The sequence below is a fragment of the Dasypus novemcinctus genome, chromosome 17, assembly GCF_030445035.2.
Source record: "Dasypus novemcinctus isolate mDasNov1 chromosome 17, mDasNov1.1.hap2, whole genome shotgun sequence".
In the NCBI taxonomy this organism is placed as follows: domain Eukaryota; kingdom Metazoa; phylum Chordata; class Mammalia; order Cingulata; family Dasypodidae; genus Dasypus; species Dasypus novemcinctus.
The window spans coordinates 25,603,376-25,626,840 of NC_080689.1; the positions used below are offsets into that span (position 1 = coordinate 25,603,376).

A 23,465-nucleotide genomic window follows, 5' to 3' on the forward strand; every position below is an offset into this window, starting at 1 on the left:
AGCATTGTTACTAGCCATGAATTATAGTTTACATTATAGTTTATGCTTTGCATTACACAGTTTTATAGGTTTTGACAAAATGTATAATGGCCTGATTCCATCATTACAGTGTCATGCAGGACAATTCCAGGGTCCCCAAAATGCCCCATGTTACACTATTCTTCCCTCTCCCTCCCCTCAGAACCTCTGCTGGCTATTGCATTTATATCAGTGTTACAAGCTCTTCCATTGCTGGAATATTAATAGGTTTACTTTAGTCCACAGGTGCATTACCCTCTTACATTTGTGCATTTCTCAGTCTTGAGGACTTGGGGATGGTGTTACCCACTCTATTTCTAATTGAGACGGGGCTTGGATCCCATGAGGAAGATGATAGAACTGTCTTGCTTGCAGTTGTAGATTCTCTGGTTTTTGGGATGAGCATTGTCAATCATCATCCATTTGTTACTTGTCCTGAGTGAGTCCAATGAACTGGAAAGTGGGTATTGCAACCCTGCTGAGATTCAGGACTCAACTGGCATTTGAACAACGAAAGATTTAAGTCTCTGGGACATATATTTAATGGGTATAGTGCTAATTATAAGTTCAAATAAAAGGGGCATAAGAACCATGTATAGGGAAATTGAGTCTAACTCTTATATTGGGGAGCATATATTCCAAAATAAGGCCCAATGACAGGGTGCCGAATTCCTAATATTGTCTGCCCTGCGTATAGTGTCAAGATGTCTCTAGAATCCTCAGGAACCCCATTGTTTGAGGAATTGTTTACTGTGGGAGTCAATGAGATCCTCCCAAAACATGCATAAATGTAACCTCTAGAATGACCTCCCAACTTACTTTGAAATCTCTTAGCCATAAAAACTTTTTTGTATTTAATATCTACTCCTTTTGGTCAAGGTCTTTTTTCAAATGTATCACAAGTTGACACTTGGTAATAATCCCTTGGTGCCAGGGAGGCTCATTCCCAGGAGTCATATCTCACACCATGGGAAGGCAGTACATTTATATGCTGAGTTTGGCATAGAGAGAGGCCACATTTGAGCAACAAGGAGACTTTCAAGAGGTAACTCTTAGGTACTATATAATACTAAGCTAAGTTTCAATTTCACAAGAACAAGGTTCATAAGTACAACCATCAATATCAAGGGCCTCCTTCACTGGGCACTGGCTACTGGCCACATACTCAGGTGATTCTTGCTGCTGTACTAAAGAATGTAGCAGGACTTCTCAGTATGGGAATTCAATATTCTTTCAATTATTTCGTGGGTCTCCACTCAATGAGACACCACCTCATGACCACTTGGACATATTCATATGCCATTGAGGCATGCCCAGGTGCACCCCTCCCCACACATCCCCTAATTGCTGACAGCCATACCAGTAATCCTCCCCTGCCACAGTTGTGACCCTTCTGCAATCCAAATCCTCCCCAAAAATAAAGCCAAAAAATAAGCAAATTTTAAAATAATATAACAAAATACAAGAATAAAAAATAAAATATTTTTCATTGTGTCTTTCATCACCATAACATCTGTTACCTTTTTTTTTTTTTAAGATTTATTGATTTATTTATTTCTCTCCCCTTCCCTCCCCCCACCCAGTTGTCTGTTCTCTGTGTCTATTTGCTGTGTCTTCTTTTGTCTGCTTCTGTTGTTGTCAGCAGCACTGGGAATTTGTGTTTCTTTTTGTTGCATCATCTTGCTGTATCAGCTCTCCGTGTGGGTGGCGCCATTTCTGGGCAGGCTGCACTTTCTTTTGTGCTGGGTGGCTCTCCTTACGGGGTGCACTCCTTGCATGTGGAGCTCCCCTACACGGGGAACACCCCTGCATGGCACAGCACTCCTTGCGCACATCAGCACTGCGCATGGGCCAGCTCCACACGGGTTAAGGAGGCTCAGGGTTTGAACCGCAGACCTCCCATTTGGTAGATGGTCGCCCTAACCACTGGGCCAAGTCCATCGCCTATTACCTTTTATGTACAGTGACAGTTTCTTCCATATATTTCCTTACTGTCTAATTTTTTTCTCTTTATCTTCAAAGAAGCTTTCGATTACAGAAAAGTCACATAGGAAATACAGGGGATTCCCATATACTAAATCCCCTCCCCCTCTCCTACTCTCTCCTATTAATAATATCTTACATGAGTATGGCACATTGTTACATTGTTGTACAAATATTGATGCATTGCTACTAACCATGGCCAAAGGTTGACATTATGGTTTACATTTTGCACCATATACTTTTATAGGTTTTGACAAAATTTAAAATGGCCTGTATCCACATTGCAAGATCATGCAGAACAATTCCACTGCCCTATGTTCCATCTATTCTATTCTTCTCTCCCCCTCCCCTTGGAACCTATGGTAACCACTAAGTTTCCATTTTTGAGGAATAAGTTCATAGTTACATGCAATAATGTTTAGGGCTTGACATATTGGTCTGTTTTCTTTTATTAGGCAGGCACTGCCTATGTTCTCGAGAGATTTTTTTTTTAGAAGGTGTCAGGGATTGAATGAACCTGGGACCTTGTCTATGGGAAGCAGGAGCTCAACTACTGAGCAGCACCCACTCCTCAGTAAGAGATTGTTGTCCCTCTAATTGAAAATACAGCAGGACTCCCCAGGATGGGAGTTTAATATTTTCTTGTTTATTGTGTGGGTCTCCACCCACTGAGATAACACACTATGGCAAAATGAACACTTTCATATTCGATATAAGCATGCCCCAGGTATGCCCCAATCCCAATATCCTCCAAACCTGGCGCCCTGCACCAGCAACCTTCCCTGCCACATTTGCCAAAAGAACATTCCCGCCTTGTAGTTTTAACCACATACTTACAGATCCTCAGAGTTCACCTATTCCTTCCTCTAGCCCTCCCCCCAGTTCCGGGGATAGTCCAACCCACCCTACTCCCCCTCACATCCCATCACCACCACACCCAATCACATCACTATCGCCTCCATCCATTGCCCATCCACCCCTTTCCACTTTATCATACGTTTTGCCCATATTGAGTATCAACTCACCAAAATCTACTCCCTTTCTATCTCCTGATAACCTGTCTTCCAGACTCTAGCTCTGTGAATCTGCTCAATTTGCTTAAGTCATATCAGTAAGGTCATATAATATTTGTCCTTCAGTGACTGGCTTACTTTACTCAGCATAAGGTCCTCAAGATGAATCCATGTTGTCCCATGTGTTAACACTGCTTTCCTTCTTACAGCTGAGTAATACTCTGTTGTGTGTATAAACCACAGTTTGCTTGTCCACTCATCTGTTGATGGATACTTGAACATTGCTGTGCATATACCTGTTCATGTCCATGCTTTCAGTTCTTCTGGGTATATAACCAGAAGCAGAATTGCTGGATTATATGGCAGTTCTGTAGTTAGCTTCCTGAGGAACCACCAAACTGTCCTCCACAATGCCTGCACCATTCCACATTCCCACCAGCAGTGGATAAGTGCTCCTATTCCTCCACATTCTCTCCAACACTTGTAGTCCTCTGTTTTTTTAATAGCCGCCAGTCTAATAGATACAAGATGATATCTCATTGTAGTTTTGATGTACATTTCCCTAATAGCTAGTGTTGTTGATCATCTTTTCATGTGCTTCTTAGCCACTTGTATTGCTTCTTTGGAGAAGTGTCTATTCAAATCTTTTGCCCATTTTTTAAATGAGTTGTTTGTCTTTTGATTTTTGAGATGAAGATGTCTTTATATACATTGGCTATTAGGCCCTTATCAGATAGATGGTTACCAAATATTTTCTCCCTATTGAGTAGGCTGTCTTTTCATTTTCTTGACAAACTCCTTTGAAGCACGAAAGTTTTTAATTTTGAGGAGGTCCCATTTATGTATTTTTCCTTTTGTTGCTTGTGCTTTGAGTATAAAGTTTATGAAGCCATTTCCCATTACAAGATCTTATAGATGCTTCCCTACATTATCTTCCAGGAGCTTTATAGTCCTGGCCCTTTTATTTACTTCTTTGATCCATCTTGAGTTAATTTTTGTATTGGGCATGAAATGATGATCCACTCTTATTATTTTGATTATGAATATCCAGTTCTTCAAACACCATTTGTTGAAGAGGCTATTTTTTCCCAATTGAGTGAGGTTGATGGCCTTGTCAAATATCAGTTGACTGTACATGCAAGGATCTGTATCAGAACTCTCAATTGGTTCCATTGGTCAGTATGTCTATCCTTGTGCCAATATCGTGCAGTTTTGACCACTGTACCTTTGTAGTATGTTTTAAAGTCAGGTAGCACGATTCCTCCAATTTTGTTTTCTTTTAAGTGCCAACATTTGAATGCAAATTTATTTAAGTCCAAAATTCATGCTTACTTTATACTTTACATAGGGAAGAAGTTTAAACTTACATTTTGATTTTTAAAAAAGAGAGAAAAGATAGATGAACCATGTCCCATTTTGTCTTAATTTTGAGACTACAAAGTCAAATGATAGAATGATCAGCGCACTCAGAATTTTTTTAAAAATTTGATGTTATAAAACACAATGTGGAAGCGGACTTGGCCCAATGGATAGGGCATCCGCCTACCATGTGGGAGGTCTGCAGTTCAAACCCTGGACCTCCTTGACCATGTGGAGCTGGCCCACACACAGTGCTGATGCGTGCAAGGAGTGCCCTGCCACGCAGGGGTGTCCCCGCATAGGGGAGTCCCACATGCAAGGAGTGCGCCCTGTAAGGAGAGCCACCCAGCACAAAAGAAAGTGCAGCATGCCCAAGAATGGCGCCACACACATAGAGAGCTGACACAAGATGACGCAACGAAAAGAAACGCAGATTCCGGGTGCCAATGATAAGGATAGAAGTAGTCACAGAAGAACACACAGCGAATTGACACAGAGAGCAGACAACTGGGGGGGGGGGGAGGGGGGTTGGGGGGAAAGGGAGAGAAATAAATAAATCTAAAAAAAAATACAATGTGATATTTTCATACTCTAAAATAACTGTTAACTATGTTAGTCATTTGCTAAGCTTATACTACCTTCCAACAACTCACATTTTTTACATACTTTTTATTTTCTCATGATCCCAAGTTATCTTTTTTTAAATTTTTATTATTTCTCTCCCCTTCCCTCTCCCCCGCCCCAGTTGTCTGTTCTCTGTGCCCATTTGTTGCATGTTCTTCTTTGTCCACTTCTGTTGTTGTCATTAGCATGGGAATGTATGTCTCTTTTTCTTGCATCATCTTGGTGTGTCACCTCTCCGTGTGTGCGGCGCCACTCCTGGGCAGGCTGCACTTCCTTTCACACTGGGTGGCTCTCCTTACGGGGTGCACTCCTTGAGGGTGGGGCTCCCCTACGTGGGGGACACCCCTGCATGGCACGGCACTCCTTGTGTGCATCAGCACTGCACATGGGCCAGCTCCACACGGGTCAAGGAGGCCTGGGGTTTGAACCGTGGACCTCCCATGTGGTAGACGGACGCCCTAACCACTGGGCCAAGTCCGCTCCCCGCCCCCCCCCCCCCAAGTTATCTTAAAAGTTCCTTGAGGCAAGGGTCCACATTCTTTTGACATTGAGCTCAGTTCCTTGCACTTAAGTGTCTCCACAAGTATTTGTTGATTGAAAAATGGATTGACTGAAAATAAGGAAAAAATATAGGAAAACCAGAAACCAAGACTATAACAAAGAGTAGTAATAATAGCTAACACTTATATGGTGCTTGTAAGCATTTTACAGAGCTGTAAGCATTTCATATATTGTAGTTCACCTATCTTTACTGCTACCCTGTTAAGTGAAGTGATTTGCCCAGGATGCTCAGCTAGGAAGTGGTAAGCACAATTCAAATGCAGGCAGTTTGTTTCCAAAGTCCTTGCTCTTAAGCAGGATGCTCTACTGCCTATGAATTATAAATACAAGTGAGGAATATAGATTTCTCCAGCAGGAGGAATCAGCTTTTGCAAAGGTATGGAAGCAAGACTGAACAAGTGTAGAATGTTTTTGGTGTTCTGCTTACTAGAGATGTCAAAATCATCTGGCCACAAAGTAACTTAAAGCATATTATGTATATGGTGTGAGCGTCTTTACAATCAAGTCAGTGGGAAAGCCCACACGCAAAAAAGTAAGGGGAACAACCTGAGGCCAGAAAGGAAGCAGTAACATCATAAATGCCAGAGGGCATTTATGAAGCCTGATAACCTTGACTTTTGTTGGGGTGGGGGACTGCAGACCTGAGTCAGGCAAGGAGCTAGCTGGACAGCTACTAGCATATGTCTAGGACTCAAAATGTGCCATGCCTAGGAGAAAGGGGATGAGCATGATTAAAATGAATTCAGTAGAGGGTGATGGCCATAGAAGAGGATGTGACCTATACTATTTATGGGATTTTGTCCGGTCATGTCAGCATAAAATTAAATAAAAAAGGAATAAATTAGTATTTCTACATATGTTCTACTGTTTTCCAGATCAAATTTTAGTTGCTCAACTAAGTCACCTCACAAAAGAAGACCTGTGAGTGGCAAGTAAGCATATAAAAAGATATTCCATATCATTAGTCAATAGAAAAATACAAATTAAAAACCACAGCCAGCGCCCACTACACACTCTGTAGAAGGGCTAATATTTAAAAGACTCGCAAGACCGAGTCTTCACAAGGTTGTGTAACAGTTGGAACTCTCATACTTAGGATGGGAAAGCAAAATGGTAGTGCAACGCCTAGCTATTTATACAGAAGAAATGAAATCTATATCTACATAAATACTAGAGCATGTGTGTGTATCATTGCGTTAGCAGCAAATCTACATGGTTGACTTTCTCCAAAGCAGTATAACAATGAGCTTCACAAAAGGCTACAGAATGTATTACTCCATTGGTAAGAAATTCTGGAAAACACACACTTTATAGTGATAGATCAGTGGTTGCCTGGGGTGAGGAAACTGACTGCAAAGAGACATGAGAGAACTTTTGGGGGTGATGTAAAAGTGCTATAGATTAATTGTTATGGTAGTTACAGGGTTGTGTGCGTTTATCAAAATTCATTTAACTGTACACCTAAAATGTATAAAATTTTATTTTATGTACATAGTACTGCAACAAAACTGATTTTAAAAATACCATAAAGACCAAGAAATGTAGAAAGTCAGCATATAGAAAAGTTATCTAAGGCAATCATAAACAAAATAAAGTTAGTTTACAGATATGAATATTAGAGAAAATAGATTTTAAAGCAAAAGTATCTCTAGAGGTAAGGAGAGAAGCTGCATAATAATGCTGAATTCACTAGAAAGATACAACATTTTTAAGTTAGTGTTATTATAATAATAGCCTCAAAAACTATGAAATGAAAATTGATTGAATTATAAGAATAAATATATAGATCCACCACAAAAATGGTAGATTTTCACCCACCTCTTTTGATAATTAATGGCTAATTAATAGTATAAGCAAAAAAAAAAAGTTAATTCTTTGGGATATAAAATTTTGAAACCACACAATTAATAAACCTGATCTAATGAACATGTGGAAACTCACATCTAACCACTGAAGATACACAATATACAAGCATATGCAGTGTTTACTAAAATCAACCATATATTAAACCATGAAGCAAGTCTTAATAAATTTCAAAGAAATGTTATCATGCAGACCATATTGTCTGATCACAATACAATTAAATTAGAATTTAAAAAAAAAACTTAAAAAACATAAGTCTTGAAATTAGAATAGAAAATGATCATTAGAACCACAGGAAGTCTCTTAGCCGTATAAACTTATATGTCTTTACCATTTCCCCTTTTATTGAAGGTCTTTTTCTAGTTGCATCACCAGCTGGTGCTTGGCAGTAATCCCTCAGCGCCAGGGAGGTTCATCCCCGAGAATCATATCCCACACTGGGGGGAAGGTAAATACATTTGCATACTGAGTTTGACTTAGAGAGTGGCCATATTTTAGCAACATGGAGGCTCTCAGGAAGTAACTCTTAGGCACCCTGCAGCTCTAGGCCTAGCTGAAATTTCAAGTACACAGGCTTATAAGCATAGTCATCAGTATCAAGGGCCCATTATTGGACCATCCTTTTTCACTGGTGTTTGCCCTTGTACTTGGGGGATTGTTGCTGCTCTACTTGGGAGTTACTGCTCCACTGGGGAGTTTCCCAGAATGGGAATTCAGCACTCCCTCAGTTTTCATGTGAAACTCTACCCTCATATCAATACCCAACAAACATATGAACATATCTGTACACCCTATATGCATGCCCTGGAGAACTCCCTTCCATGCATGCATCCTCCATCAATGATACCCCACATTGGTGCTCCTCCCCTGCCATAGTCAAACCCCTCTGTGATCCAAAACTTCTTAAAAAATTAAGTCTAATATATTACCAAATTCAATTAATAGGAAAATGAAATAGTAATGATAGATTTAAAAATTAGACAAATGAGTTTATATGGCTAAGAGACTTCAAAATGAATTGGGAGGTCATCAGCAGGATTTCAGATACAGCTTAAGTAGATACAACCCCAGGTAGGGGTGCTCCTCAGGGTTATGGAGACACCCAGTTCCTATAGTCATGACAGATGGCTCTGGAGTTCAGTGCCTTGTCAGTGGGCCCTACTTTAGAATTTGTGCTTCTGAGCATGATGGAGTTGGACTCATGTGACCTCTCTGTGCATGCTTCTTCTGTCACTTTTACTAAACCTGTGGTTGGTACTGGGATTGGGTATGCCCAGGAGACTTGAATCTCTGGACCGTCCATGTGCCAGCTGGGCCCTGAGCCTCAGCAGAGTTGCAACACCTACTCTCCAGTTCATTGGATTTATCTAGGTCAGCTAACAGGGAGGTGAGGATGGTCAACCACCACACCAGGGAACCAAGAGAGTCTACAGCTGCAAGCAGAATTCCATCCATCAGCCTTGTGGGATCTAAGCCCCATCTCGATTTGGAGGTGGAGTGAACATCAGCATCCCAGGGGTCCTCAGGATGGAGGAATAAAATATGGATTAGAGTGGACTTACTGGTATTCTACTACAGAATTATTGTGACTCCACCAATGAAAGAAATTAAATCATTGAGGTGAAGACAGTGGCTGGGGAAGTTGCTGAAGGCAGGGAGAGGGAAAAAGTTGTATGATATTGGTATATTTTTGGGCCTTGAAGTTGTCCTCAATGATATTGCAGGGACAGATGCAGGACATTATATATCCTGCCATAACCCACTGAATGGACTGGGAGAGGATACAAACTACAAAATAAACTATAATCCATGCTGTGTAGCAATGCTTCAAACTATACTCATGAAATGCAATGAATGTACCACACTGGGGTGTGGGGAGTGGGGTATATGGGAACCTCTTGTATTTTTTAATGTAACATTTTGTGTGATCTATGAATCTTTTTTTAAAAAGATAATAAAAAAATGAAGGAAAAAAAAACACAAGAAGATGCCACTTTATTCTTACTCATTTATAAAATCTAGAAATATCAATATGCAAGGATATGGAGCAACAGGAGTTCTTCCATTGTTGGTGGGAGCATAAATTGCACATCCACCCTGGAAACAGTTGGGTATTATCTTTTAAACTTGATCACTTGCCTACCATAAAACCCACACTAGTGCCTACTTAGAGAAACTCCTGCAAATGTGTTCCAGAAGACATCTCCAACAATGCCTCCATAGCAGCCTTGCTCATAAGAGGAAAAAAGTGGAAAAGACCCAGTAATCCACTGACAAAAAAAATGGATTAAAATTGCTGATGTATATTTAAGTGATGGCACTGCAGTTACACTCATTAGCCTGGATGAAATCTTAAGTACATACTGTTAAGTGAAAGAAACAAGTCATAAAAGAAAATGAACAGTATGATATCATTTTTACAAAGTTCAAAAAGAAACAAAAATAAACATAACAAGTAAAATTATATAGAAAAGCAAGGGAATAACTGTTTTTAAAATAGAGGCTAATGGTTACTTAGAAACCTAGAAGATGGAGTTGGAGGAAGATATTTGATGGGTGTGGGGGAGTATCTACTACAAGTTCATGGTTCTTCCAAATTAACTTAAACTGGAATGCAACATTTTGCTACAATAAAGGTGATACCTTCTCCTATATACATATTTGTTCATTTACTCATGTGTATTTATAGATACACATACATATATCCATATACACATTTTACTGGGGAGAGGCTATTGAGTCAAAAGGTGAGCAACTTTCTAAGGGTGATGTTACTCTTTGTTTGCAGGTCTCAAAATTGAGCTGGATTGAGAAAAAAATGGCTGCCACTCTGTTTGGAAAAATACCAACCTCAACTGTAGAAGAAGCTTTGCAAAATTTCCTTAAGGTACATTTTATCTGTCCATTATTTTCGTGCCAAACTGGCTTCCATCTACACCAGCCACTGCTACCTCTTCTGTCAAGGAAATCTGTTCTCCATTTGTAAATCTCTGACTGAAGTCCCAGTTTGTCTACTAGTTTTTGCATGTTCTGTTTTAAGCCTCCCAAGAGTTATGTTTGGATGGATGGGTGTAGCTCAAGTGGTTGAGCACCTGCTTCCCATGTATGAGGTCCCGGATTCAATCCCCAGTCCTTCCTAAAAAACAAAACAAAGTGAAAAACCAACTCTTATTGAGGAGCAGATGTAGCTCAATGGTTGAGCATCGGCTTTCCATGTATGAGGTATTGGGTTCAATCCCCAGTACCTGCATAAAAAATAAATAAAAAAGAGATTTTTTAAAAAAGTTGTTTTAAATCTGAACTATTTGTTAGAGCAACTAGTTATGCCTAAAGTCCTACACATAACAAACTCTTTTTGAAAAATAACTCAGCAGGCTGTGCCTGCATGGCAAGCCGAGTGCCTGTGAGTGAGCCAGTGCCTACATGGCAAGCCAAGTGCCCACGTGGCAAGCCAAGTGCTGCGTGGCGAACCAGTGCCCTCGCAAGTGAGTCACACCCAAGATGATGACACAACAAAAGAGAGATGAAGGGGTGAGTGAAGGCGAGGCACAACAGAAACCAGGAACTGAGGTGGCGCATAACAGAGAATCTCTTTCCACATCAGAGGTCCTCAGGATCGAATCCCAGTGAATCCTAGAGGAGAAAGACGGGAAGAGCAGACAAAAAGAGAAATAGATACAGATGATTACATAGCGAATAGACACAGCAAAAAACAGCAGGGCAGGGGGAGGGGGAGGGGAAAAAATAACTCAGCAGCATAAATGAAGATTTTGGTACTGCAGTACTCACTACCAAACTCCAGGAACAGCTTTTCAGGTTGTGTGACTATGTGCAGAAACATTCATGCCCTGATTATTAGACTTGGTTCCAAATACTCCTGATCAGACTAATATAGAGCCTATTTAATCTTCAAGACTTAAAAGATGCCAAAAGGAAGAATTATTTTAAAAGTCACTCCCCCCACTCCGAAGTTACAGAGAGGTCTATGGAGATACTTAGAGTATCATGCCAAACTGATATTTTCATTTCTATATTAAAATTTGAAATTACTGGGGAATGGTTGTGGCTCAAGTGGTTGAGCACCTGCCTCTGACATGGGAGGTCCTGGGTTTGGTCCCCAGTGCCTCCTAAAAATTAAAACAAACAAAAAATAAATGAATAAACCAGATCAGGGGAGCCAATGAGTGCTGGCTTCCAGCATACGAGGTCCTGGGTTCTATCTCTGACCCCGGTACCTAAAAAAAAACAAAAAACAAAATGTGAAATTACTGTAGTAATATAACTCTGTACAGAAATATGTGTGTGCAACAAAAGAGTATAATTTTTCCATCCATATAATCAACTTCCTGTTGGGCTAATTGCTTCACCTTTCTCTTGGGTCCAATTGTAGAGTCTAGGGCTTCTAATTTTCTTTTCTTTCCCCACCCACCTATTTCAAATTAAAAGCAAGATAGGAAAAATCAGGCTCTGCACTCTATCATCTAACATCCTGAATATGCTGTTATTTTTGCTGTATATTAGGGACTGATTTTGTAGAGCTGAGAGGGGATTTAGAGATTGTACGGTCGAAAATGCCAAATAGGTGTCATATGGCTTTCCATCCCTGAACAATGGCCAGTGACCACTTAGAGGGGTTTGTGGAAAAATAAGTGTTCTGAAATCAAGCACGAGACAACAGAAAAGACAGCAGGAGAAAAAACCTCATAGAACATAGGTTTCTTATTTCAGATTCAATGTGATCTTTTATGTTTTATAAAGAAGGAAATCAAGACCTCAGGAACTTAAGTAACTTGTCTGGTGTCATACAGTCACAAATTAAAGTACCTATTTGTCTTAGTTTGCCACAGGGCTGCTGATGCAAAATCCCAGAAATGGGTTGGCTTTTATAATGGGAATTTTATTTAGGGTAAAAGCTTACGTTCCAAGGCCATGAACTGTCCAAATCAAGGCACCTTCACAGATCCTTTCTCACCAAAGTCAGCTGCCACATGGTGAAGCAAGATGACAGGCGAGGGAAGCAGATGTGGCTCAACCGATAAAGCGTCTGTCTACCATATAGGAGGTCCAGGGTTCAGTACCCAAGGCCTCCTGGCCCATGTGGTGAGCTGGCCCATGCGCAGTGCTAGTGTACACAAGGAATGCCCCGCCACGCAGGGTACCCCCTGCATAAGGGTGCCCCACATGCAAGGATTGCCCCCCACAAGGAGAGCCGCCCCAAACAGAAAAAGTGCCACCCGCCCAGGAGTGGCACCATACACACGGAGAGCTGACGCAGCAAGATGACGCAACAAAAAGAGACACAGATTCCCGGTGCCTCCTAACAAGAATACAAGCAGACACAGAAGAACGCACAGCAAATGGGCACAGAGAGCAGACAACTAGGGATGGGGTGACGGGGAGAGAAATCAAGCAATCAATCAATCTTTAAATAAAGAAAAAAAAGATGGCAGGCGATCCCTGCCGAGGTCCCTGCCTCCCCCCCCAGAATCTCCCATCTCCTGGAGCTCAGCTGTGGCAACCAGGCACAGGGCTTGTCTCTTCTGGGCCTCCTCTCTGTCTCTCGGGGCTTCTCTGCCTTTCTGCAGCTGTAGGAGAACCTGGAGTCCTCTCTTACATGGCAGGATCAAAAATGGTGGCTTCCTTTTTCTCTGTGTCTCCGTTTTTTTATCAGACCCAGCAAGAGGGCAAAGAACCAACCCGGCTCACACCTCGCTGATGTAGTCCAATCAAAAGGCCCACACCCACAGGAAGGGATTAGTTCATAAACAGCTGTTTTCTTTTTGGAGTTATAAATGTCACACCATTTAAGATATGGATGAAGTCTTTTTCTACCACTGAGAATTAGTGCTCCCATTTAAAATGTTATAAGAACATGGGTCATGGTATATTTAAGATAAATGATTTATGTCAAAGGTGCTAATTAGGAAAAATGTCTTTCAGACTTGAAATTGATTTCCTCATAGAATCAAAGTTAAAATTAGGCATCGTGTTTTCAGGACACTGCCCAAAAATGTTCTTCAGACATGACTGTACCTGAAACTATACGAAGATAAAATTAAAATTGGTAAGAGTCACAAAAAAGTAGGAGTAAGGGGTGCAAATTCTGAAACTAGACCATCTGTTTAAACCCCAGCTCTGCCATTTACCAGCTGGTTAACATTGGGGCAATCACTTAACATTGATCCCTCCATTTAATCAATCAAATGACGACATCAATAATACCTGCCTCAGAGGGTTGTTGTGAGGATTAAATAAATTAATACATATAATTTGCTTTGGGAGTGTCTGGCACACCATAAGTGCTCAGTAAAAGCTTACAGAATTAGAACTTCGTTATGAGTTTTTAAACCTGTCTTGGCAGCCCTACCATGTGGTCATGATTTAGTTTCTACCTGAAAATGTGCCCCATGGTGTGTGTCAAAGGGAGTAAGGAGGCATCGGGAACTCAGCTCCCCATAATCCCTGTAACCGCTGAGGTACTAAGGAAACTGCACTGCTGAGGGTCAAGGCTGTGGGGGATTTGGAAATCTGAGGTGGAAGGGAGGAAAAGGATCCCACACCTTAGGAGAGATTGTAGTGTCCTGGGAACTGACACTCTCGGACCCCTACCCCCCAAAGCCCTCCCTCCACAGAGAGCCTGGAGTGTCCAGGAATGTATCTCCAGAACCATCCGACTGGGTCCTGGAGAGGTCCAGAGCACTCAGACAGACAGCATTCAAGACCAAAGCTTTTCCTGTAAAGTCTTCACCTGTGAAGTAAGCATAATAGTACCAGCCTTACTGGGTCTTTTGTGACGAATTCATAAAATAATATATATAATTTCCTTGGCCTGGGCTCTAGCACACTAAGTCCTCCAACTTAAAAAAAAAAAAAAAAAGTGAGCTATTATTATTTTCCTCTTCTAACAGGTGGAATCTGCTCAAAATGAGCATCCATGGAAATGTTTTTAGACCAGAGGCCACCTGGGAATTCCCTGTGGGAATTTTTTCAAACTAAAGCATACTTCTCACATCATCCAAAATCCTGGCATGATTCTCTAGGGCAGTGGTTCTCAACCTTGGCTATGTACATTTGGGGAGCTTTAGAAAAAGCCAGCTCAGGCATGATCCAAACTATTTTGGGATCTCTGGGGGTAGGACACCAGGCACCCATTTCAAAGTGGAGACTTCAGCGAGGTGTGACAAATGTACATGTCCGTGTAATCACCACCATTTCAACATACAAAACATTTTTTATCATCCCAGAGTTGTTTTATGTTCTTTTGTAGTCAATTCCCCATACCCCCATATCTCTGTCACTATAGATTAGTTTTGCCTAATCAACTTTTCATATAAATGGAATCATACAGCTTGTACTTTTTTGTGTATCCGACTTCTTTTGCTCAGCATATGGTTTTGAGATTCGTTTGTTTTAAGTACATGAGTAGTTCCTTCCTTTTTATTCCATTGTATGGGTATGCCACAATTTGTTTATGCGTTTACCTGCTGATGGACACTAGAGCTGTTTCCAGTTGGGCTATTCTGAATATAACTTATGAAAACATCCATATGCAAGTTTTTGTGTGCATGTGTGTTTGTATTTCTCTCGGGTGTAATTATTGAGTCATAGGATGTATTTTTAACCTCTGGGGGTACTTCTGATGTGCAGCGTGTGGCATGGTTGAGAACCACTGGACCAGAGGGTGGTACATGTAGCAGATGACAGTGTGACAATGCTGGGGATGGGCTGCAGCCGTACGAGCCCTGGGTCTGTTCTGGGCCCTCAAGTGGTGGAAGGCTACTGCTGAAAGTTGTGAATTGTTTTCAAACAAAGCTAATGCAGTCAGCAATATTTATGAAGCACATACCTAGTGCCAAACACTGTGGGAAATGTGGAGAACACAGAAATGACCAACACAGCTCCTTCCTGCAAGGACCTTGGACAGCCAAGACCAAGAAAACTAGTACAATGTTCTTTCCTAAGTATTAGGATTACAGGTGTTCTAAGAGCCTATCTAGGAACTTTCCCTTAAGTAAAGCATTATACTAAGTAATGCTGCCCTCCTTGTTGTTATTCAGCCAAGGCCTTTGGTAAAAGGTTCAGAATCCCCTTAATTTTATGAATTGAGTGTTGTTACTAGCCTGTGTTCCTGTGACCTTTTAAAGATATAGATAGCTAGATGATAGATAGATAGATAGATAGATAGATAGATAGATAGATAGATAGACCATGAGAACAAAAAGAGGTGTTCTGATTTACACTCACTTTGGTTAATTAAACCTAAGTATTAAGATAAATACAGAATTGAAATGTCAACATTAAAGAGATAAGAAGTTGCTTATATGCATGTGGTTTTTTTTTTGTTTTGTTTTGTTTTTAAGATTTATTTTTATTTAATTCCCCTCCCCTCCTCCGGTTGTCTTTTTTCTGTGTCTTTTTGCTGCGTCTTGTTTCTTTGTCCGCTTCTGTTGTCGTCAGCGGCAACGGAAGTGTGGGTGGCGCCATTCCTCGGCAGGCTGCTCCCTCCTTCGCGCTGGGCGACTCTCCTTATGGGTGCACTCCTTGCGCGTGGGGCTCCCCTACGCGGGGGACACCCCTGTGTGGCACGGCACTCCTTGCGTGCATCAGCACTGCGCATGGGCCAGCTCCACACGGGTCAAGGAGGCCCGGGGCTTGAACCGCGGACCTCCCATGTGGTAGATGGACGCCCTAACCTCTGGGCCAAAGTCCGTTTTCCCTATATGCATGTGTTGAAGCCAGTTATCCAGATAGGATTTGGACAGAGCTACTAAAAATAAAAGAGGGTGTCATTGAACAAAGTTCAGTCCAGGTTTCTCTTACTAGAATGGCTCACAAACCAAACTTAGAAAATAACTAGAAGAGTTGAAAGGGAATGACTGGACAAGAGACAAGGAGCAGGCCATCCTCATCCATCAACACCAAGATGATGCTGTAGGGCATTCAAGGCTGTGCAGGTCTGAACTTGACAGTGTCCTTCAATCTTCTGCAACCTTGCTGTCTCACTAGAAGTTTCCTCATCAGACCCAGACACTGTTTACCCTCCTGATCTTAAAGAGTGATTCATTTATACCCAGTCTGGCCTCCCAGCCCAAGAGATTTGGGCCTACTCTTCCCAGGACTCTTCCCTTTGGAATGGGAAGGGAGTAAAATGCCCTTCACAAGGACTGGGCTCTCAAGGTGTTGGAGCATGCCTCAGCACCCTATGTCTTAGATTCCCTTTTGTTAGGATCCACTTTTAAAACGTATGTATGTGTCCTTGGATTTAGCAATCCAACTTCTCAGAATCTCCCCTACACATATAATTGTACATGAGCACAAGAATTTTGGAAGCAAGTATGTTCATTTATTATTATTATTATTATTAATAGTGAAAAAGAAGAGTAAGTTTAAATGTCCAGTGGGGAATGCTTCTTAATTATGGTATAGCCATAGTATAAAATGCAGCTCTTACAAACACGAAGTAGATCTCTGTATGCAATCGTGAAAATGTGTCTGTGCTTAGTGGCTAAAAAAAAAAAGTTTTGGAAAAATGTATAGAAAATGGTCCCATTTTAATTAAAAACAAATAAATTATCTATTTTTTTGTTCACCTATTTTTGGTAAAAGACCTGGTAGGATGCATGTCAAACTGTTGATACAGTTTGGTTACCCTTGGAAGTTGTGAATAAAATTAGGAGGAACTTTTTACTTTTGGAAATTTCTTGGTTATGTCTTATAAAACAAACATACTTTTGTAACTATCTTAAAGTTTCCCCTTTTCTTTGATTCTTCCTCTCTGCCACTGGGGACTACTGTTTGTTTTAGAGGGACATGCTTATGTCTTTATAATAGCAAAAGTCAGCTCGAAAGCAAAGATTGACTTAGGTTTGAAAAGAGCTTTCTCTAGGTACAATACCATATATCTGAAAGAATTCTTATTTGCCAGAGGGAAAGAAAAGAAAATGGCACATAAAAGATCGGTAGATGAAGAGGCAAGTACCTTCATAATAGTCATATTAAAATCTCCAGGTAGGTCTACTACTTGGAATAAATTTCCATATAACCCTTAGCTATAAAATTTTAAGGATTTAAAGTCGTTCTATGGATCTGTTTTTCCTTTAAAAGTACTTGATGACATGGACTTCAGCTATCATTTAACTCATATAGAATGTGTTGAAGTTATAAGAAATCAAATACTCATCTGTAGAAGATGCTTGCCATGGGATCCCAGTCACGCACCACTCTTGTTTCCTAGGTAGATTGTGAAGTGTATAACCCTTGTCCTTGGGAGAGTATGTTACTGGTTATTATTTTTTTTCTTTAAAGGAAAAAAAGAGAAAAGGATAGAGAAAGAGGGATAAAGAAACTGATTATATAAAGGAATCCTAAAACCTTAAAGTATCTCGTTTCTTTGCAAGGTTTATGGCCATAAAAATCAATTTGATTTTAATGGATAAATTCAGAAGATTTCTAGGTTTCCAGCCAAAAGATCATTGAACTGATACACATATTCAGATTTAAAACTAAATTCTTTTTGCAATTTGGCTAATGATATTTGATTTATTAAAATATATCCTCTTCACTTGTTGTTATTATTGTTTTAATATTGCCATGTGATTCTCTTGTCTGTTTTCTTTTAAAACCAGGCTGAAGAATTACACCCTGGTTATTCCAAGTCCAATTACATGTTCTTGGCAAAGGTAATGAAGACCATTTTTTAAGGGTTGCTTTGGATCCATTACATGAAAATGTAATCACTCTTAATATTGATTATTTTTCATTTCTAGTGTCATATCGATCTTGGCCAAACTCAAGATGCTTTGAAAGTCTGTAATTTAGCATCATTGCTTAATTCTGTTACCAAAGAGGTAAGTCCAGACAGCGACTATGAGTACTATTATCTTATCAGTGCTATTCCACGCTTAAAATATAAACCAGCTTAAATACCTTTGGAGGTTTACTTTATAATAAATCATGTTGACTTAGCTTTCATGTACTACCGAGTATAGAGGTGATTTTTAAAGTTGCTGTCTCTCTGTAGGATAACCTGTCACCAGGGGACCACATGTACCTTTAAGGGGCAAGCAGTTAAAACAGCGTAATGTCTGTTAGGTGTTAGCACAGCAGAGCAAGGCACACTGGGAAGAAAGGGTAACAGCATACAAGCGTAAAGCTGGGGAACTGGGGATTAAGCTGCAATAGGATACAAGCATCTAGACAGGCTGCCTGTCTCTGAGCAGGGTGCAGGTACACGGCATTGCTGTGGTCAGTTCCCGGTTTGCACCTGGATATAGTGGTCTAGGGCCAAGCTGAAAATGAGAAATATACATTAACATTTTCTGGGTCTTTGGACACCTACCACTAACAAAAAAGGCAGAAACGCTCGTGTTGCTTCTTGCGCTCTTAGTGTCAGCTCCATTCACTTAACTGGGAGGCCTGGGACAGGTCCCTTCACACCTCCTTCTCCCTCAGCACCCCCACCCGGATATCCACCCAGCCACCAAGTTTTCAGAACTCATTTTCTAAGACATGCCATGAACCACCCACTGCTCCCCCTGTCCACTGCCACCACCCAGGGCAGGCCCCTGCCCCCCTCCACCTGGACTTCACCTCGGGAAGCCTCCCCACCTGTCCTTCTTGGCTCCCAATAGCTGCTTTCACAAGGAAGTTCAAAATTTTTAACATGTCCTTCAAGGCTCTGCTCCGGCTCCCATGCCCCCCATTCTCCCTTCCTCGCTGTTTTCCAGGAATACTGAACTGCACCCATTCTTACCTGCCTTGCGCCCCTTGGACGCTCCATCACCTCCTCCAACCCCTCCTCTCCTTTCACCAGCCTATTCCTACTCATCTCTCCAGCCTCCACCTAAATGTTATTTCTCCAGGGACAAATTCCTTGATGCATCCAGGCAAGAGAACACCCTGCACTTTTCCTTCAGATCATTTAGCACAGTTCTGATTGTATAGAGTGACTGTTATATTTAATATCCTTCTCCCACTATACCGGGGGTTCTTAACCTTTTTGTTCCACAGACCCCTTTGCCAGTCAGCTGAAAACCATGGACCCCTTACCAAGTCCACACAATCCTGTGTATTAATTAATAAATAGATCACACCCGCTTATTTGAATTTCAGTTCAAGCTCATGGACTCCTTGTTAAGAACACCTGCACTAGACAGTGAGTTCTATGAAAGTGGCAACCTCATCTCTTTTGTCCACCACTGTCTTCCCAGTGCCAAGTGTCGTGCCTGGCACATAGCAAGCACTCAGTTAAGTGTTGGTGGAAGGAATCACCATACAACTAAAATTAATAGCAATAATAATAATAAATAGGACTGGTAATAACCATAACTAAGAAAGTTAGACACTATGGGAGTATTTCTGAAACAAGCAATATCATATTACAGCAAATATTTCCCACGTTACCCTTTTTTTCCCAGTGATATCTCTATTTGATATTCCTATGATGTTTTTTTCAAGTAGTAAATGTACTTTCAGAAATATCTCAATTCTTTTCAGTGAGAAATAGTATGCGGTGAGGTATATGTAGTACTTCCTCTATTGAGTTTTCCTAGATTCATTCTACTGACCGTTTTCTTCATTTCCAATATGTCTAGCAATGCCACTAATTGAAGCAAATACAACCCTGTCATCAGTTGTCTCTCCCTCATGGGAACTTGTGTAACATTTTTTTTTTCTTTTTTGTGGCATTTGTAACTTCTTGCCTTATTTGTGAACATGTCTTCATCCCCTACCAGAGAACTCTAAGCTGCTCATACTGCTACTCGCTGTTGGGACTGTCAGCCATTTGGGCCCTAAATCCCAGATTCATGTATGTAAGCAGTTTTACATTTCTAGAATTTGAAACCAGGCAACTGGTGATTAAACTCTTTTTATTATTTGTGTGGGCTTTTCTTGACCCCAGGAAGATAATCTCCGGTCCTGAAAAACATTGATTTTTTTCAAAATAAAAGGGGTTCCTTTGTCTAAGGCAGTGCAAGAGTGATCACTGAATGAAATAACTTCACTGTCAGCCTGAAGTTGTTTGCCTGGAGGCAGTATTAAATCTCATTGATTTGGAATGTACTGAGAAAGCTCAAATATAAAAAGAACTGTGTAATACTTGTTTTAGAATGAGAGTGTGCTAATCTGATTTAAAACTATTTTAAAGTTGTCATGTTACTTTAAAGTGGCATTCGTACTGTTCTAAGACAAACTCTTATAATGGAAAGTATCAAAAACAACCACAAGGAAGAGGTAGCCTCTGGAAAAAAAATTCCATTTATAATAATGACTAAACAATGACATATTTAGGAATAAATTTACCCAAGGACTTCAAGTAACTGTATTCAGAAAATATAAAACATTGCTAAAAGAAACTGAAGATGAATAAACAGAGGTGCTTATACACATGTTGGGTGTCAGCCTGGGCCGGGAGTTGGGGGATTATGCTTTGAGAAGCATGCATGCAGTTATGACTTAGTTGTGCTCTTAATTTGAAATATTTGACCATAGTTTATGAATATTCATTGCTTTAAACATATAATCAAAATAATTCTCTTATCTATGTCATTCTTCTGAGAAAAATTGATTCCTTGATATGGAAAGTAGTTACTGCATATTCCACCATCTCACCACCTATTTAGCAGCATTTAATAAGGACCCTCTAGGTACCTGGCACTGAGTTTGCTCTAGGGTTACAATGATAAACGTGAATCTCAGTACCTGAAATTACTGATTTTTATAAGTTCTTTTAAATGATTTCATTATTCAGATGTCATTAAACTTATTTTTTCACAAACTTCGGTAAATACTTATTTAGTAGAAGATAGACTTCTAGTTGATCAGACACTACAATATAATCAGTGTATTAATGTTCATGATTAAAACTATTGGAGAACTTCCGGTATTAAAAAAAAAAAAAGGGACCTGGCCAACAGCTATTTCCAAATATCTACTCTGTCTCATCTTCTTCATCTGCTTATTTTAAATTTGTTAAATTCCTCAAATCCTTTCTGATAGGTGTTTGGTAAATGTGAAATGCATAGGAATTGCTCCTCCATCTGAATTTAATGCCATTCTTTCTAGCTTCCAATTTTTTTTAAAGAAATAGCAATACAAATGGTGTCCTCTAAAACATATTACATGGTTTTTAATCTCAAATATGAGTTCTCTGGTAAAGTTAATAATGAAATATGTTTGTCTGGCTCTTACAGTGGAATCTAAGATTTCTTCAAATCCTACTGCTAGGCCTAGGGTTTTTTCAAATTCCTGTAGTTGAATAGGAAAACAATGATAGTGTTATTAACAACTGGTGTGTCAGTTTGCGTGGAAGGCGCTCTCCTCCTGTATCCTACCACCCCAGAGCTGGTAGAAGAAGAGGTTGGAAATAGTTCTCTACATAATCCACATTCTTTTTGGTCTGGATCATGCCTAGTCCTTAGAAATCCACTTTCTTTGTCTTTCAAAAAATATGACCTCACTCAAAAAAAAAAAAATCTATTTTTTTTTTAAAAGATTTATTTATTTATTTAATTTCCCCCCCTCCCCTGGTTGTCTGTTCTTGGTGTCTATTTGCTGCATCTTGTTTCTTTGTCCGCTTCTGTTGTCGTCAGCGGCACGGGAAGTGTGGGCGGCGCCATTCCTGGGCAGGCTGCTCTTTCTTTTCACACTGGGCGGCTTTCCTCACGGGCGCACTCCTTGCACGTGGGGCTCCCCCACGCAGGGGACACCCTTGCATGGCACGGCACTCCTTGGGCGCATCAGCGCTGCACATGGCCAGCTCCACACGGGTCAAGGAGGCCCGGGGTTTGAACCGCGGACCTCCCATATGGTAGACGGACGCCCTAACCACTGGGCCAACGTCCGTTTCCCAAAAATCTATTTCTAAGTAGCTAGAATATCGAGATGAGCATGTGAAATTTAATTGTGTTTTTGTATTTTCTTTATAGGATAAAGATGCACAGAAACAGGTGGAAAGAATGATCACTTCCTTGAAGAGATAAATAAAAGAACTTACTCTTCAACAAATCAGATGTGGTCTACTAAAATTTAAGCTAATCGAATTTGTGTTTTTAATATCCTTTTTTCTTCCTGATGTAAGGGTGACATGCTCAGATGTGAAGGTAAAACTACATTTCTGCTGAATGCATTCCACAAGTAGCACAACAAAACTAATCATGTTATTTAGAGAATCTGTTTACTATAATGTCAGTACAAAATGATATATAAGCATGTACGCTTTATATTTTTCCTCTCAATAAACTATAGTCTTCAGAATATTTCTTTAAATAAAATATTTAAATCAGTCTAATAAAATGACCTTTCATGAATATTTTGTCATTGCTTCAATGGAGCTTTAAAAAACAAAATAATTTCATTACTGTGAATGAATAGGAAAATAGGCAAAGAACAGAAATAAGTTCATGGAAGAGGAAAAACAAAAGAAAAATATTGTATCTGGCAATCAGAGAAATGTAAATTGTAATATGATACTGTTTTACCATCAAGTTAGCAAGGGTTTTTTTTTCTTTCAGAAAACATTCATTGCTGGCAATGGTGCCATGAGATGGAGCATTCTTATACCTCATGGATAGGAGGGTATTTTAATCTTGTAATTCTATTTTGGAAACAATTCTAATGAGAAAAAGTACAATAATTTATGGACAAATATTCATAGCAGTATTATTTATTATAGTAAAATACTATTTTCAACCATAAGACAGGAGATAAGCATATTAGAATATAACTACAATAAAATATTATTTTAACATTAAAAATACTTACAAAAATCATATAGGAAAATGCAGAGACCATTTTAAGAGCAAATACAAGACAAAATTGTATATACATTATAATCTTAACTAGATGAAAATGTGCACAGAAAAGTGTCTGGTAGGAATTACACTAAAATGGCAGTACATATTTCTGTGGGGCTGTGTTTTAATCCTATATTTCCTAAATTTTAAAATAAGAAATGGAAACTAAACATGCCCATTTATGCACTCAGAAATTCAAGTTCTGACACTGCATTCTATAACTATTCCAGAGACAGTACCTGGGTAGGGG

General features: G+C 40.0%; 1 protein-coding gene across 6 annotated transcripts in view; it reads left to right on the top strand.

The window, feature by feature from the left end:
- RMDN2 (regulator of microtubule dynamics 2) overlaps nucleotides 1-23,465 on the top strand; it is an 89,945-nt gene that overhangs the window by 61,567 nt on the left and 4,913 nt on the right. For all 6 annotated transcript variants that reach the window (XM_004466022.5, XM_012528104.4, XM_004466021.3 and 3 more), the window contains 4 exons: nucleotides 10,210-10,308; nucleotides 18,047-18,100; nucleotides 18,188-18,268; nucleotides 22,349-22,997. In XM_004466022.5, coding sequence (XP_004466079.1) covers nucleotides 10,210-10,308; nucleotides 18,047-18,100; nucleotides 18,188-18,268; nucleotides 22,349-22,402 — 288 coding nt within the window. In that variant the 3' untranslated portion in view covers nucleotides 22,403-22,997. The remainder of the gene's footprint in view (nucleotides 1-10,209; nucleotides 10,309-18,046; nucleotides 18,101-18,187; nucleotides 18,269-22,348; nucleotides 22,998-23,465) is intronic.